The following is a 15416-nucleotide window of genomic DNA, read 5'->3' as shown; positions in this document are numbered from 1 at the left end:
CAGCAAGCACTCTTAACTGCAGAGCCGTCTCTCCTGCCCCCATCTGTTTTCTTGTTAATTGGCATGATTACTGAAATTTATGAGTACTGTCTGATGTTTTAATGCACATATATTGTATAATGATCAAATCAAATAAATAAGCGCATCACTTCAAATATTTATCATTCCCCTGTGGTGAAACATTCAAAACACTCCCTTTGGGCTGTTGAAGGCTACTCAGCCTACCAAGTGTCTGCTCTCTTTCTCATTTAAAAAAAAAATTATTAGGTCCTTAAGCACAATTCTTATCACTTTTCAAAAAATGTTTTCAGTGCATCTTGTAGGAAAACCTATCTGCCCTCTTGATCTGCACACTAAAGTGTCCCTCTCTTCCTATGTTCCCAATGTTCCCATTGCAGGAAAACACTTGCTGCTGGCAGATTCACCATCACGAATGGCTTAACGTGTCCCCACAGGACTGGAGCAGGTCTTGAGGGGCTGAGGGTAATTCTCATGGGATTTTGTCTTAGTTAGGGTTTTTTGTTGCTGTGAATAGACACCGTGATCATGGCTACTTTTATAAAGAAAAACACTTAATTGGGGCTGGCTTATAGGTTCAGAGCTTTAGTTCTGTTGTCGTCATGGAGAGAGGGATGGTTGCATGCAGTCAAACATGGTGCTGGAGAGGGGCTGTGAGCTCTACATCCGGCAAGAAGAGAGGGGCAGTGGGCCTGGACTGAGTTTCTGAAACCTCAAAGCCTCCCTGTAACACTTTTCCTCCAACAAGACCATGCCTTCTAATAGTGCCACTCCCTATGGGCCTGTGGTGGCCATTTTCATCCAAACCTCCATACACCTAACCTCTGTTCAGGGTTGCCTGAGAACAAAATGCCCCTAAATCTGTGACATCTGCATTTGTCATCCTCATGAAGGGATTGTGGTACCCCACATTTGACCTGAGGTTTTACGGTTGGCATGCACTTCTCTCCGAAGCTACTCCAAGAGGCATGGGAAGCTTCAAGAATCATGGCCGACCAGACTCTAAACCTTCTCTTTTTAACCCAAGCTTCTCTACCAGGACGCTTCTCCCAGTCAAGGCAAAACCACCCAGACTCAGTCTCCAGCTGGTGTCACGTCAGGGTCTGAGGAGGGCAGTATGTTTCTGTGTTTTCCAAGAATGGATCAAATCCCATCCTGCTTCGAATGGGTCCTGGAAAAGTGGGGCTAAGTTGGGAAGGAACCATCCCTGGGAAGAGGCAATATCTCCATCCCAATGCACCCTATTCTCTTAAGTTACCTGGAACCCCACATTCCCTGGGGAGCCCAGGAGGTCTGCTGTTCTTAGAGCCCTGAAAGAGGGGAAGCAATGAAGTCATGCCCAGCTGTCTTCTCTCAACAAAGCTCAGAGAGTGTTCTGTTTAACATCACACTGTCCCTGTTCCTCTGCGTTTGCTGTGCCTCCCTCAGGGCTCTGGGACTTCAGAGCACAAAGGTCTCTAGTCAAGCAGAGCCCTGGGACTGGGGCTGACACTGCAGGCAGGACTATGAGACACTGGGGTGTCACGGAGCAGGCAGGGCCCCAGCATCTGCTGATTGGGACTACACGTGCACACGTAAGAGAAACAAATGGAACACAAGACACCGAGGCAGTGGCCTGGAGTTTCTGACAATGGAAAGCAGGCCTCTCACCTATGGGAAATTTTGGAGAAAGGCCACGGAGGGTGCAAGGAGAGCCCACGTGGACAGCTTGCTATAAAGGACTTGCCCAACAGACTGAATTCATGCCCTGTCTCCACGCATGCCATTTTACATGCTTTAGGGAAAAAAACTAAGGTGCAGCCTCACAAACACCTGTTTGCAAATCAGGCACACGCCCTTTATCTGAGCATTTGGGAGGCAGAAGCAGATGGGTCTCTGTGAGTTTGAGTCTAGCCTGGTCTTCATAGTGAGTTCCTGGTCAGCCAGGACTACTCTTTCCTGGAAGGAAGGAAGGAAGGAAGGAAGGAAGGAAGGAAGGAAGGGAGGGAGGAAGAAAAGGGAAGAAAACGAAAAGATGAAAAAAAAATTGGTCAATGTAAGTCAGACTGAGTTTGTTTTACTGTCTTAAAGCTTAAGAAAATACAACAAAATTCTGCTTTCCCCTCCCTAAACTATGTCTATCTTGTTTGAAAACAGCAGTGAGTAGACTTGTTTTATGTGAGTGGCAGTCATCCTCGTTCACTTAAAGTCTGACCAGGAAGGCCAAGATTGGTCCTGGTCTTTATTCTATCTTTTTTATGTGTGTGGGTGTTTTCCCTGCATGTATGGAAGTGTACTGACTGCACACCTGGTATTCATAGAAGCCAGAAGAAATCCCCTGATCCCCTGGAACTGGAGTTACAGGCAGTTAGTTGTAAGACACCGTGCATGCTGAGACTGGAACCCCAGACTCTCTGCAAGAGAAGTCAGTGCCCCTAACAGCTGAGCCCTCTCTCCAACCCCTCTTTTTTCTAATGTTAAAAATCAAAACAGAGGCCTGCTGGCAGTCCAGTGGCTGACTTTGTGCATGGATCCTGCTGGTGACCCAGCAGCTGGCATCGTGCACAGATCTTGGGTCTGTGCAGAGGTAGGGTTCCCGTGACTATACTGCCATCGGTGGATATTTAGAAATTAGTGAATATATTTAAATGTCTTTAATTGTCTGGGAAAGGGGATCTTAACCGAGAGGAGGCTTAGCTGGGCCCCTGGAGGCAAAATCTGAGCACTCCTTGGTTTTCAGGGGCTACAGAGTGCTAACGTTAAGGCTGATTTTAGCTCTCCAACATAAAGTCAAAAAGACAGGCATTTCAGAACCCAGCCAAGGAGCGCCCAGCAGAGCTGCCCCAGCAATCAGCAGGCTTCCTTTATCTGTCAGTAACTGTCTTTCCCATGCAAGATGTTCCCTTTCAATAAGAATGGTGAAGATATTTTACTCAAACAAGACAGCCTCTGGCTGCTGAATTCCTGCTCAATTTTATTTACGGCTCCCTTGAAAGGTCAAGCATGCTGTTTTTAGAGCAGCCAGTAATGGCATCTGTACGTCAGATGGACAGTTCAGCTCAGTGGTCAGGGTGGGACCCGGAACACCCCCAGGAGTAAGGTGGCCGAGGACTGGTGGGGTCCGTGCCCGCAGCCGTGTCACCAGACACAGGAACTGGCGATCATCCCCGTTTCTCACGCACGCCACCCTTCAGTCTGGAGACAATAGAGATAAGTTACTGATAACATGTTGTTTCTGGGATGAGAAAGTCAGTTCTTGGGTTTGATTCTGTTTCCAACAAGACTTAATGAGCAGACACAAATCAAGCGGGGACCCCCCCCTCCCCGGGCTGAGCTGAGCTGGTTTGCAGGCAACGCAGTGCATCCAGAGCTTGGAGAACACATTCCCGACCTCCCTTAAGATGGTGATAAGGCTCAATCTAAAGTCCTTCCATTGTTTCCTGATACTGCGCTAAAATGTTAGTGAGTTATTGGCCTCTAAAGCAATTGCTTAAATTACCTCACTTGAATTCAAATGCTGGTTTGTTACTCTTTTCCTAAAGACCACCCCCCCCCCAAAAGGAAGAAAGCCAAGCATAAAGAAGCCCAGTTTGAGAAAAATGGCTTCATGGGGATGTGGGCACAGGGGTGCATTGGCGTGGGGGTGTCTTTTAGAAAAGACTTTTCTAGAACTTTGAGGACACCATTTAAACTGGTCCAGAAGCCTCCTCCTCTCCCCGGGGTTCTCACTAGGTCCTTGGGCCCTGTGCAGTTCCAGGGGAAACGGGTTCCCAGCGTGGTCCCGAGGTCTGTCTCAATAACAAACACTACCACAGCTCTCCCTCTGCGGCTGCAGCTTCTCTTCAACAAGGAACCTGATTCCCAATTTCCGTCAGCTGTGTTCCTAAGCAGCTCGGGGAAGGCAACTTTGATTTGGTTTGCTGGGATTTGTTTGTTTTCAGTAAGACTTCTTTAATATAAGGTTTTTAGTAATACTTTGAGAACTTATACAAGCAAACAATGTATTTTGATTATATTTACCCCAACTCCTGCCCCTAACTCCTCCCAGATCTAGTCTCCATTGTAACAGCAGGCTTCTTGTTGGTTCCCGGCTAGCTTAGACCTGAAATAATCACACAGAAGTCATATTATTTAAATCACTGCTTGGCCCATTAGCTCTAGCTTCTTATTGGCTAACCCTTACATATTAATTTAACCCATTTCTATTAATCTGTATATCACCACGAGGTTGTGGCCTACCAGCAAAGTTTCAGCACGTCTATCTCCCGTGGGCTCCATGGCATCTCTGACTCCGCCCTTCCTTCTCCCTCTCTGACTCCGCCCTTCCTTCTCCCAGCATTCAGTGCAGCTTTCCCCGCCTACCCAAGTTCTGCCTTGCTGTAGGTCCAAAGCAGTTTCTTTATTCATTAATGGTAATCACACCAGCATACAGAGGGGACTCCCACATCACTCTATTTTCTCCCCACATCCCAAGTGTGTGTCTTCTAACCATCTATGGAGTCTAGTTTGCGCTGCTCACATACTCACGGGTGGGAGGCCATCCACTTGATGGCGATCAATCTAGCAGAGCCACACCCCTAAGGAAAACTGATTTCCCCTCCCCTGGAAGCTATCAGATATTGACAGCTCTTCAGGGGTCTGGGCTCACAAGCCCCCCATGCTCCATGTTGGCTGGCTTGACCCTGTGCTTATTTTTCCATAGGGAACTACAGCTTCTGTCAGCCAAGCTCTGCCCCTGACAGAAAATTCTGAACTGAAAACCATGGAACACTAAGAAAACTCAATTACAGTAAGGGCCATGGAATTGAACAGAGGGTGTCAGAAGAACGAATATGGTGGCTGAGAGATATTTTTGTAAATGTTCACCATCCTTAACCATCAGGGAACACAATGACTTTTAGGTTTCGCCTTACCTCAGTCAGAAGGGCTTAGCACCTTAGCACGACAAAAGATAAGTGTTGTGGAGGCTGTGGGACAGGGGTGGGGGTGGGAGTGGGAGGGGATGGGGGTGGGGATAGAGATGGGAGTGTGGTGGGGAATGGGGAGGGGGGGGTGGGGTGGGTGTGGGGTGTGGCGCACCCTCTCACTCTCTTGTGAGAGCGCAATCTTAGAGCGCCGCTGTGGAAATCAGAGTGATAGTCCCTCAGGAAACCGGAAGTAGGTCTCCTTCATGACCCAGCTCGACTGGTGGCATAGTCCCAAAGGACTCCACATCCTACTACAGACACGCGCTCAGTCATGCTCACTGCTACCCTAGTCACAGCGGCTGTGACATGGAGACAGCCTAGATGTCCATCAGCTGATGAGCGGATAACGAAACCATCCCTATGCTCAGTGGGGTTCTACTCAGCTATAAAGAGAAAGGGGATTTTCAGGTAAAGGAACGGCACCAGACAACTTGATGGTAACCTAGATGCAGACAGATGTCACGTGTTCTCACTCATACAGGAAGGCAAGAAAAGTAGCCCTAAAGCCAAGAGACTGCGTGCGCCCCTCTCTGTCCGTGTACCTGTCTGAGTTCTCGGGCACCATGTATGTGCAGATGTCTTTGGAGGACGGAAGAGGGCGTCAGATCCCCTGGAGCAATAGTGAGCCATGGCGTGTGTGCTGAGAATCAGCTCAGGGCTTCTGCCTGAGCAGTAAGAGCAAAAATTGATGTCCCAAATATTCCATGGCATTGCATCTCCCAGTAAGAACTCTAGATCGACACAATGAGGTGTTATATTGAATTTCAAAATAAAAAAAAAATTTACCCCACCCTTCCCCCTAGAGCTTCTAAATTTGGTTTTGAGCCTTAAGGGAATCCTTTATCATAAATCCTTTATCAGGTGTTATGGCATAGTTGATCACAGTTAATTTTCTGACATGCAATTTTATATTGAACATTCACTCTCAATATAAGCTATTGTCCACATTTATAGTGAGCTATTAATCCAATAATGAAGTTGCAGATAAACTCTGAGGGCTTTCTACTTCTTTCTCGGTTTGAACCATCGCCTACAGCAAGTGTGTGCCTCTCATTTCCTAAGCAACATTGCCATCTAGTGGCGCCTCTCATATATTTCCCAGGGAAATTCTGGGTCACAGGCCTGGAGCTCCCCTAGGAAATCCAGCCCCTAGAATTCCCTCCCATCGTGGCCTCAGCTAGTCCAGGAGAGAGAGGTCCTGCTGTGAACAATTACAACTTTGGTTTTCAAACTTCCCTGTCATTTTATGGTACCTCGTCACCATTGGCTAGTCAAAGGAGAAAAGCCAAACTTGAACAAAGGAATGTTAAAAAGAAATGTCATTTCCATCAAACATTTCTTAGAGCGCTATTAACCCAGCCAAGCTCACGAATGTTGTCTCGCTCGGGTTGGGATTACCTGTGGCTCTTTCTCTAGAATCTACCTTGCACCACTGAGACATTTTGGGTGGTGGGAAACTACACTGGGCTTTGAAAGAAAGAGGGGAAATCCTTCATTTTCGTAAGGGAATGAGGCGAGTTCATTTCGGACAGTTTGGGGATCACTGGTATCTTTTGAAGTAGAAGGTCAAGCTTTTCTGTGGGGGTCTGAGGAAATTCCAGTCACGTTCAGATATCGCTTTGCCTCCTCTAGACTTTTCTTCTAGAGTCATCGCAAGCCTGGGTCACCCAGGTAACTTTCAGCTCCCTTTAGCACGGTGACCATGACTGTTCAGACACACCCACAGGGCCTCATGCCCTAGTTATACTCCAGCTTTCAGTTATGCACGCTGAACACAGATCTCTACAATGTAAGCCAGTGAGGAAATCTGTCTTCTCAACAACAACAAAATCATCCAGACACTAAAAACAAGAAAGTGCTGACCTCTGCGGAAGAGAAATAAAATTAGCATTCTTTTTTATCCTCTTTTAGCGATGATCTAAATGTATAGCTTATAATTAGCTATGTGTTTTAGATATACATGCAGAAAAAGATTAAATATACCCAACTTTCAGTGCTGTGCATATTTCTGTGTTGAGATAAATAGTCGAATGCACTCAGAGGTTTGTAGGTTAGTGCAGCGTTTTCTGTTTAGAAAGTTCTATGAAAATACATTGGGTCTGTGCCATTCTGATTGTGGGGTTATCAAAGCCTGGTCTTAGGCCTATATTTGCAAACCTGCTTGTGTGTACTGGCTAGTTTTATGTCAACTTAACACAAGCTAGAGTCATCTGAAAGGAGGGAACCTCAATTGAGAAAATGTCCCCATAAGATCCAGCTGTAAGGCATTTTCTCTGTTAGTGATGGCTGGGGGATCTTGGGTGGTGCTGTCCCTGTGTTGGTGGTCCTGGGTTCTATAAGAAAGCGGGCCAGTGGAGCAAGCCAGTAAGCCACACTCCTCTACAACCTCTGCCTCAGTTCCTGCCTCCAGGTTCCTGCCCTATTTGAGTTCCTGTCTGACTTCCTTTGATGATGAACAGTGATGTGGAAGTGTAAGCCAGAGAAACCCTATCCGTCCCAAGTTGCTTTGGTCATGGTGTCCATCACAGCAATGATAACCTAGGTCAGGCTAATACAAATAACCCAGAGACTCTTAATAAGCTCGGGAGGGAAGCCCAAGAAGGCGTCTCTGATGTGACTGGCAGGTATTTTTGTCAAAAGTTTGAAAAATACTAGTTAATATTTTCATTGAACTCAATGAGCTAAGAAAAACCAGAGGTCAGATTTATTGTACATACAATTTTTAAATGTGTTGCTTTTTTAATACTCTAAAAATTTAAAGTTTGAAATTACTTGAAAGCTCAGTAAAATTAATGCATTATATAAGTCAGGTTGTATTTAAATCTTTTATGTAAAATTCCATTTGTTGTCTTCAATTCACTTGAACTTACATTGGAGATTAGGGGCTGATATTTGGGGGAAATAAATTTTTATCAAAGAGATAAGATCAACTGAAACCCAGGGAAAGGGACAAATTCAAAGAGAACCAGGAAGATATTAGAAATGAAGATGTAAAGATAGGGAATTTAAAGGAAACATACATGCTGGATAAAATCTGGCATCAGCATAATAAACCAGAAATTTTATTTCATAATAGTTTCATAACACAGTTTTTAAATAGTTAATATATACTATATTATATATACATAATTTATTATACCTAATATTATTATACATATATTATATACATGTACTTATATAATAGAAAGCAAAGATAAGTATGTATAAAGAACACAATTAAAAGATTGCCTATTTGGGTCTTTTATTCAATAACTGGTTGTATTAGTACATATTTCACTATTATAATAAAATACTTGAGGCAAAATATTTTTTCAAAGGCTTTATTGTGGCTCAGGGTCCTGAAGGTGCAAGGTCTAAGGGACACATGGAGTGATGACCTCCTTGCTAATAGAGTCCACGGACAGCACGGACCACCACACAGCAGAGACTAGCGAGTCCATGTGTGAGCGTGTCTCTTCTGCAGCCACCAGGACTGAACCACACCCCACCTAGTGACTCTACCACCTCATACTAACCACTTCCCAAAACCCCAACTTCTAAGCATCAGAGAACTAAGATTTCATCCCCAGAATGCCTGAGGTGGGAGTTAAATTTCAACAGGCGCACAACCGGCCCGTATCACCATAGCGCTCACTAACCAGTGAGTTGGCCAGTGTGCTTAGTCGATGGTATGGCCCTGATTCGTTATTCACTCGTAGAAGCTAATGCGATGGCTTTCAGTAATCAACAACATATTTAATTCTGAAAAAGAAAAAAATGCATCCTAAAGACACACATGTCCTGGAACAGGGCTTCTATAATGCCACCCTGCAAGACCTCCCCTCAAAGCCCTCGCCAACAACTCGGGTGCCCACCAGCACACCAGGAAAAGCGTCTCGAAAGCTAACGAAGGAGCCTTGCTTCCAACTAACGTTGGAGACTCACAGGGCTGGACCAATACTATCTTATCACAGGGTGCCAGGACTTGTTCCCTGAACCAAAGAGACAGAAGTATCAATGGGACTGTAAGGCCTTGGGCCCCAATGTCCTAACATAGGATGTGAGTTCCTAAGGAACCTGATACACAGTATGACACCCGAGATCTTCTGGCCATGGCTCAGTTACTAAGTCATCTTTCTAGTACATTTTACAACATATTTTAATACATCATTTCAATACTAAAAGTCTAAAAGTATGATAACGCAATTTGTAATTAAATCTGCGATATACCCACTTGCCACTCTCCTATGTCGCTCACCCAGTAGAAGGGCAAATAGATGCCCAGCTTTGATGGGTGACTGTTGGTGACACTATGGAAAGTGTGTTCATGCTGACCCCTGCTGGGCTGTTTTTCAAGTGTAAAATTGTCCAGTCCCGTTTCATTTGCAATGAGAAAGCTATTTGTATTTTTTTTTCAAGGCTTCTGCTCATTCCTGTATTAAGGCTAACATACCATTCTAAATCTCACTTATTCATATGGTTCCTGGGCTCACAGTTCCATGATCCAATGCAGTTTGTAAATTTTCTAGCTTCTTTAATACCCAATAACATCTTACCCTTAACTACATGTATGAAAGTTTTCAAAGCAACACCACTAAGAAATCTCCTACCAGTTCTAGCCTTACAGAATGAAGCTGGCAGCGCTAACCCCACGACAGGACGTGCGGTGTTCCTGAAAGCCGATTAGAATGACGGGCAAATGCCCTCTAACTTAAGGATACAATGGGTGGAGCCAACAGCTGTGCTGGAGGGAAACATTCAAAGCGATGTCCTGTGATGCGGCTGCCTTCTCACACTGGCTTCCTTAACAATGCCAGGATTATAAATTCCTTCTGCCCGCCCCCCCCCCCCGCAATGTGTGTGTGTGTGTGTGTGTGTGTGTGTGTGTGTGTGTGTGATGTGTTCCCTATGTGTATGCATATGGATATTGGTGCACGTATGCACCATGTTGTATGTGGAGGCTAGGAACTGTTGTCAAGTGTCTTCCTCAATTTGCCCCTGCCTTATTTTTGAGATAACTTCTCCCTACCCCTCCCCCCAACCTGGGCTCACCTGGTCTGCTCTAGCAAGGGGCCTGTCTCTACCTTGCCAGCATGCTCAGCCTTACGGTACTAGAATCCAAACTCAAGATTTTTACAGTTGAACAGCAAGCACCTGTCTGCCTGGGGTATTCTCCCCAGCTGCCCCACAGCTTTGTCCTGTATAGAGATATGTGCCTGATAATAGTTTGAATCCTTCAATTGACCTGTAGCATTTCTTTACTGTATTTACTGGGCCTTTCTCTCTGTGTATTTTTTTTTTCTTTTTCTTTGTTGAGACAAAGCCATCCTAGGTGGCTTAGGCTGCCCTAGAATTCACTAAATAGCCCAAGCTGGCCTGAAACTTTCAGCAATCCTCCTGCATTGACCTTCCAAGTCCTGAGGTTACAGCTGTGTGGCACAAGCCTGGCTTTCTTATTTCGTGTGTATTCACATCTGTTCTTTATGACAAGAAAATCACCCAGGAATACAGCTAGATGAGACATTAAACTCCGTAGAGCCAGCCCTTTCTCTACATATGCATCCTTGGCACTGTGGGGGCAAATCCGTGGTGTGTGTGTGTGTGTGTGTGTGTGTGTGTGAGAGAGAGAGAGAGAGAGAGAGAGAGAGAGAGATATTTTTCCCTTCAAACAAACCAAGAACTAGTGCTGTGTACCAAAATAAGAGAAGAAAAGGAGACGGGGTCTTACTCTAAAGCAAAAGACATTGAAACAAGACTGTAGAGTGCACCGAACAAAAGGTTCCTTCTATACGAAGCCACAGGTGCACCTAGCTATTGTGGGGAAACACTGGAATAAGGTAAATGAAAACAGTTAAGCGGGGTCCAGGGCATCCTGAACAGGCGAGAGGGGCTGTGGTAAGACAAAACAGAGCAGGTTGGCTTCCCCGTGGGCAGCGGCTCTCTCGGGGTCAACCCGGGGCAGGCTACAGCCAGTATTTACTTGATGAATGTGTGATCGCGGTTCACTTTTGTGGGTTAGTGGAGATGGGAGGAGCCTGAGAATCTGGAGGGAAGGCATGTCAGAATACAGCGCGCTACTGCAGTTTTATCACGAGACGCTGAGCGATAACACAGACACTCACATTGCCCCAGAGTGCCAAACAGGAGCACCAGAGGCCACGAGGACAGGCCAGCCTCCGCTGGGTTCGCGGATGCCTTCCAAAGAGACTTTTGACTTTCTCTGCATGGCTACAGCTCAGATTAGAAGCCTGAGAAATGGCAGGTATCTCAATAGAATTGAGAGCAAACAACTGGACTGCTTTTTCCAAGTTAGATGGCACATGTGGCTTTGGGGGAAAGACAAAAAAAAAAACCTTAAGATACAGGGGTCTTCTCAATGCTTAGTAAGATTTTAAGAAAGAACTTTGGTCACATAACACAAGTGACTATTGTACTGCCTAAGTTGAATAAGCCTGGCTTTTAACGGAAATGTAATAAAAAATGGCCCACCACTTCAGAAAGTCACCTCTAAGTGCCAAGATGCCTCCTGGTACTGAGGTGTCGTCATAGCCAGTAATGTCACAGATGGATGCTGGGAAAACTTGGCACTTAGAGCTTTACTTTTTATCTTTAAGGATGGCCCTTGCCCATTGTTTACTGAAAACTTTTATTTAAAGCTGTTTATAGTCGGTATATTATGTCCTTTATTACAACCATATGGCCATACAGATTGCACTAACTTTTACCTTTATTCCAGGCTATCCAGAGTAAAGCATTGAGGAGCCTATTTGGATTAAGAGAACTCTCATTTCCATCCAATCTGCTCCTTCTGTAATGAAACTGAGGCTCAGAGAGGTCAAGGGACTTGCTCAAGGCTGCACAGCAAGCTAATGGTCAGGAGGCAATCACACACCACCATGGCACATAGTGTTCCTTTCAGAACAAGTCCTGGCATCAGCGAGATCATGGCCAAAAAAGTAAAGCCACAAAGAGGAAGAAATTCACACCTCAGAATGAGTTGCGGATCATAAGATTCGGGGAACAAAGACCAGGGGTGGGGGGATCTATTCCCACCCATAGCCACAAGATGCTCAGAGAGGTTTGCTTTTGTTCATCCCCACCAAAAAGCCTCAGATGCTGCTTTGCACTTGGACCTCAGAGTGACAAGCCAGTGGCCTGTGCAAAAGGGAAATCAAAAAAGTAAGGAACCCGTGTTTACCTGGAGAGAGTAATCGCCCGTTCCTACCTTGACTAGATGCTCTCAAACACAGAGCAGTGAAGCAGTCAAAAGAGATACACTCGACTTAAAAATCAGTAGATCAAGCCCCTCACTTGGGGCCCTGAATGAGCGTACCCTGGTCAGAGGGCTTTCAGGGGGGGTCTTCATTTACAACTAGAGAAGAAAGCGGGAGGTAAGCTTGATATTTCACACACGCATGAAAGCGTTGACAGTCCCAGGGACGAGACGAATAGCAGACGGTGAACACTGATCTCATGTTGATGTCTAGACACAGGTCTGCTCTATAGGAAGCCCTCTCACGTGGACCAGTTCCGGGGCATCTCGTATCACTCAACATTAATCTATCTGTAATAAGTTGCCGGTATATATGCAGTTTGATTCATCGGTTGGTGAAGCTTGGTTGTTAATTGATTGTTAGTCGCCAGCTGGTTAAGTTTGTTGTTTGATTACATATCTTGCAAGAAAACGTGTAAAGGGGATAATATGGGAGAGTTAGTTCTCAGACCCTTGATGCTAAAGCTTCCAGATCTGAGCTGATTAAATGGCACCCGTATACAAAACGAGAAAGAAAAGGAAGGAAGGAAGGAAGGAAGGAAGGAGGGAGGGAGGGAGGGAGGGAGGGAGGGAGGGAGGAAGAAAGGAAGGAAGGAAAATAGAAAACCCAGTAGCTTTGCCATTCGGCCAAAGTACAGAGAGAGAAGCAAGGTAATTGCTCTATCTTTTAAAATGAATATCTTCTTATTGTCTACATTTTCCCTAAAGTGAGTGTTATGGGGATGAATTTCCCAACCTGAGACTATGGATATCTTGGAACCCTTGAGAGGGGATCAGAACACTGAAACTGGTTTCAGGGAGCTAAAAGCTGATGCTAGCAACGAGGGGATTTTTGGCTGCTCTGTAAATGAAATCGCTCGTCCTTCCTTTGGGATTCAGCTGGACAGTGACTTCTGCTGTCACTGCTAGCGTGGGCTCTGAAAGGGAGGGAAGTCCTTAACTTTGTAATGGACTTTGTTCTAATGATCCTATATGCCTATATAATTGTTTTATGAAATTAGTGGAATTCGCTCCTACGAAACGAAAGGACCTGCTAAGGACCTAGAGTGACAAAGGCGCTGAGCCAAAGCATTAAACTCTCTGTGCGGCGTGACGCACAGAATTGCTTTTTCATTTCATGTTAGGTGAGGTCGGAGGCAGACAAGGCAGGTGGCTGGAGGCACTGAGGAGGTTGGCTGTTCCAATGGACTGTGGCAAACGAACGTGGCTGGTGGTTTTAATATCCTAGGGAGAAAAACAAACAGCTCGTTACCATGGTCACATTTGCACATCCTTCAGAGCTGCCCAAATGAAAAGGGCCATAGCAGTTAAATCTCTCCAAGGAGGTGCTTCTTCTGTAACCCATGAGACCAGCCCAGGCACCATCAGCGAGAGGGCCCAGAAATGAAGGAATAGCCTGAATTGGAGAAGAGAGATCCCCCCCCCGCCACGAATAATCACAGTGCTCCAAAATGCAGCACAATATAGAGGTATTAAGAAGCAGAAGGCTTGCTCCGCCTTGACTGTCACACTTACTTGGCAATGTGCATCTTATTGGAGAAGGACTCCGGCTTCGAGACATCTGAAAACATGAAAGGGGAACGTGAATTAAACAAGACAGAGCTCAGAGGGCAGATCCCTGGGACATGGGTGAGTCTTAAAAGCAGCCAGGGAGTTTCTCTGAGGCACTGCACCACATGAGTCTTCCTAGGCTTTTTAAGAAAATGCACATCTAATTTGGTTTAAATTATATTGGTGATTGGAAGTTGGGTTCGATGGTTTAAGAGAGAAAACTTTTTAACATGATTAAAAATTTGGCTTAATGGGAGAGAATCTTTTTAACACAATTAACCAACCAAAGCTAAAATTATGACATAAACTCAAAGACTCTTTATAAAAGTTCTCATGTGTCCAAATCCTGCCCTATGAAGGAAGGTCTGAGCATCCACAAAAGAATGCTTTTCAAATCTTACCATTACCTTCCCTAAGCAGAAACTACCACTGTGACCTCACACCTGGTACCAGCTACAAGCCGGTTTCCTGTTCGTGTCAGGTAAATACATACTGTCCAAGGTGGAATCTGTTCTGTGGGGATCGTAGCCTTAATTAAGCCTAAAAGGCAGACCAAACAAACTATTCACATTTCCTCTTGGAGGTGCCTAGCTTTGTTGAAGGAAGAGAGAGAGATGGGCTGAGAAAGAAAGGAGGTTGGCTCAGTTTCACCTTTGAGAATATATGTTAACGTCCTCAGCTACAGTTGGGTCCATGTTGCTCTCCCTGAGCAGAGAATGGTAAAGAAAAGGGGGTTCAGACATGTCTCAGGACTCAGTGCAGAAGACACTCCCCTGGCATAAAATTTCTACTGAGAATCCAGAGTTCAAGTCTTCAGGGCTGGCGAAGCATCTACTAAGACCAGCCTGTCGACTGCTCTCTCCTGTGATACACCGTTTCCTCTTGGTGTCCCATTATGGTGCTGTCAAGATCCCCCTTTTTCTTTATCGAGCCACTAAATGCATGGTCCTCTTTTTGACCTTCTTCATACACTTATTTATTTATGTAATTAAGTCTTATAAAACCCCCCAATAGCAAAAGGACCGTGTCCACGGTGGGTCTTTCCCACTTCCCTGGCATTTCTTACGTGGTTTGCTTCCTCTGTAACATCAGACTGTTCTTTTTTTTTAAAATATTTATTTATTTATTATGTATACAATATTCTGTCTGCGTGTATGCCTGCAGGCCAGAAGAGGGCACCAGACCCCATTACAGATGGTTGTGAGCCACCATGTGGTTGCTGGGAATTGAACTCAAGACCTTTGGAAGAGCAGGCAATGCTCTTAACCTCTGAGCCATCTCTCCAGCCCCTACATCAGACTGTTCTAAAAGACCAATTCAAATGCCAGCTTTTATGCTGTTTCCCCACCGCCTCCAGGTTTTTACACCACAGACTATATTACACCACATCACCCATGGTCCTCTCAACTTGATCTGCATCATGACCGTCCGACTAAGTCGTTCACGTGACACTGATCTTCCTAGATGGTGACCCATTCGTGGAGAAGACCGCATTTGGTTATTTTTGTGTCCCTCTCACATCTGGCCTTCGAGTTATGCTTGAGAAGGGACCTACAGGAGGGATAACAGATGCTTGCTAAACTCTGAGGTGATGGTGGGTCTGTTCTGCTTGGTTCTGCAGAGGAAGCCCTGCCACTGCATTGCCAGAG

The 15416-nt window shown here is 45.4% G+C and overlaps 1 protein-coding gene across 3 annotated transcripts in view; it reads right to left on the bottom strand.

The window, feature by feature from the left end:
• Positions 1–9826: 9826 nt before the first annotated feature.
• Spata18 (spermatogenesis associated 18) overlaps positions 9827–15416 on the bottom strand; it is a 34704-nt gene continuing 29114 nt past the window's right edge. For all 3 annotated transcript variants that reach the window (XR_007593251.1, XM_050150255.1, XM_050150256.1), the window contains 2 exons: positions 13732–13777; positions 9827–13440 (listed from right to left, as the gene is read on the bottom strand). Coding sequence is in view for 2 of the 3 variants with exons in the window: in XM_050150255.1 (XP_050006212.1) it covers positions 13433–13440; positions 13732–13777 (54 nt within the window). In the remaining variant the exon portion in view is untranslated. The remainder of the gene's footprint in view (positions 13441–13731; positions 13778–15416) is intronic.

This window comes from Alexandromys fortis, unplaced genomic scaffold, assembly GCF_014885135.2.
Source record: "Alexandromys fortis isolate MF-2015 unplaced genomic scaffold, M_Fortis_MF-2015_v1.1 scaffold_0, whole genome shotgun sequence".
NCBI lineage: Eukaryota > Metazoa > Chordata > Mammalia > Rodentia > Cricetidae > Alexandromys > Alexandromys fortis.
This window is presented reverse-complemented; position numbering and strand designations above follow the sequence as displayed.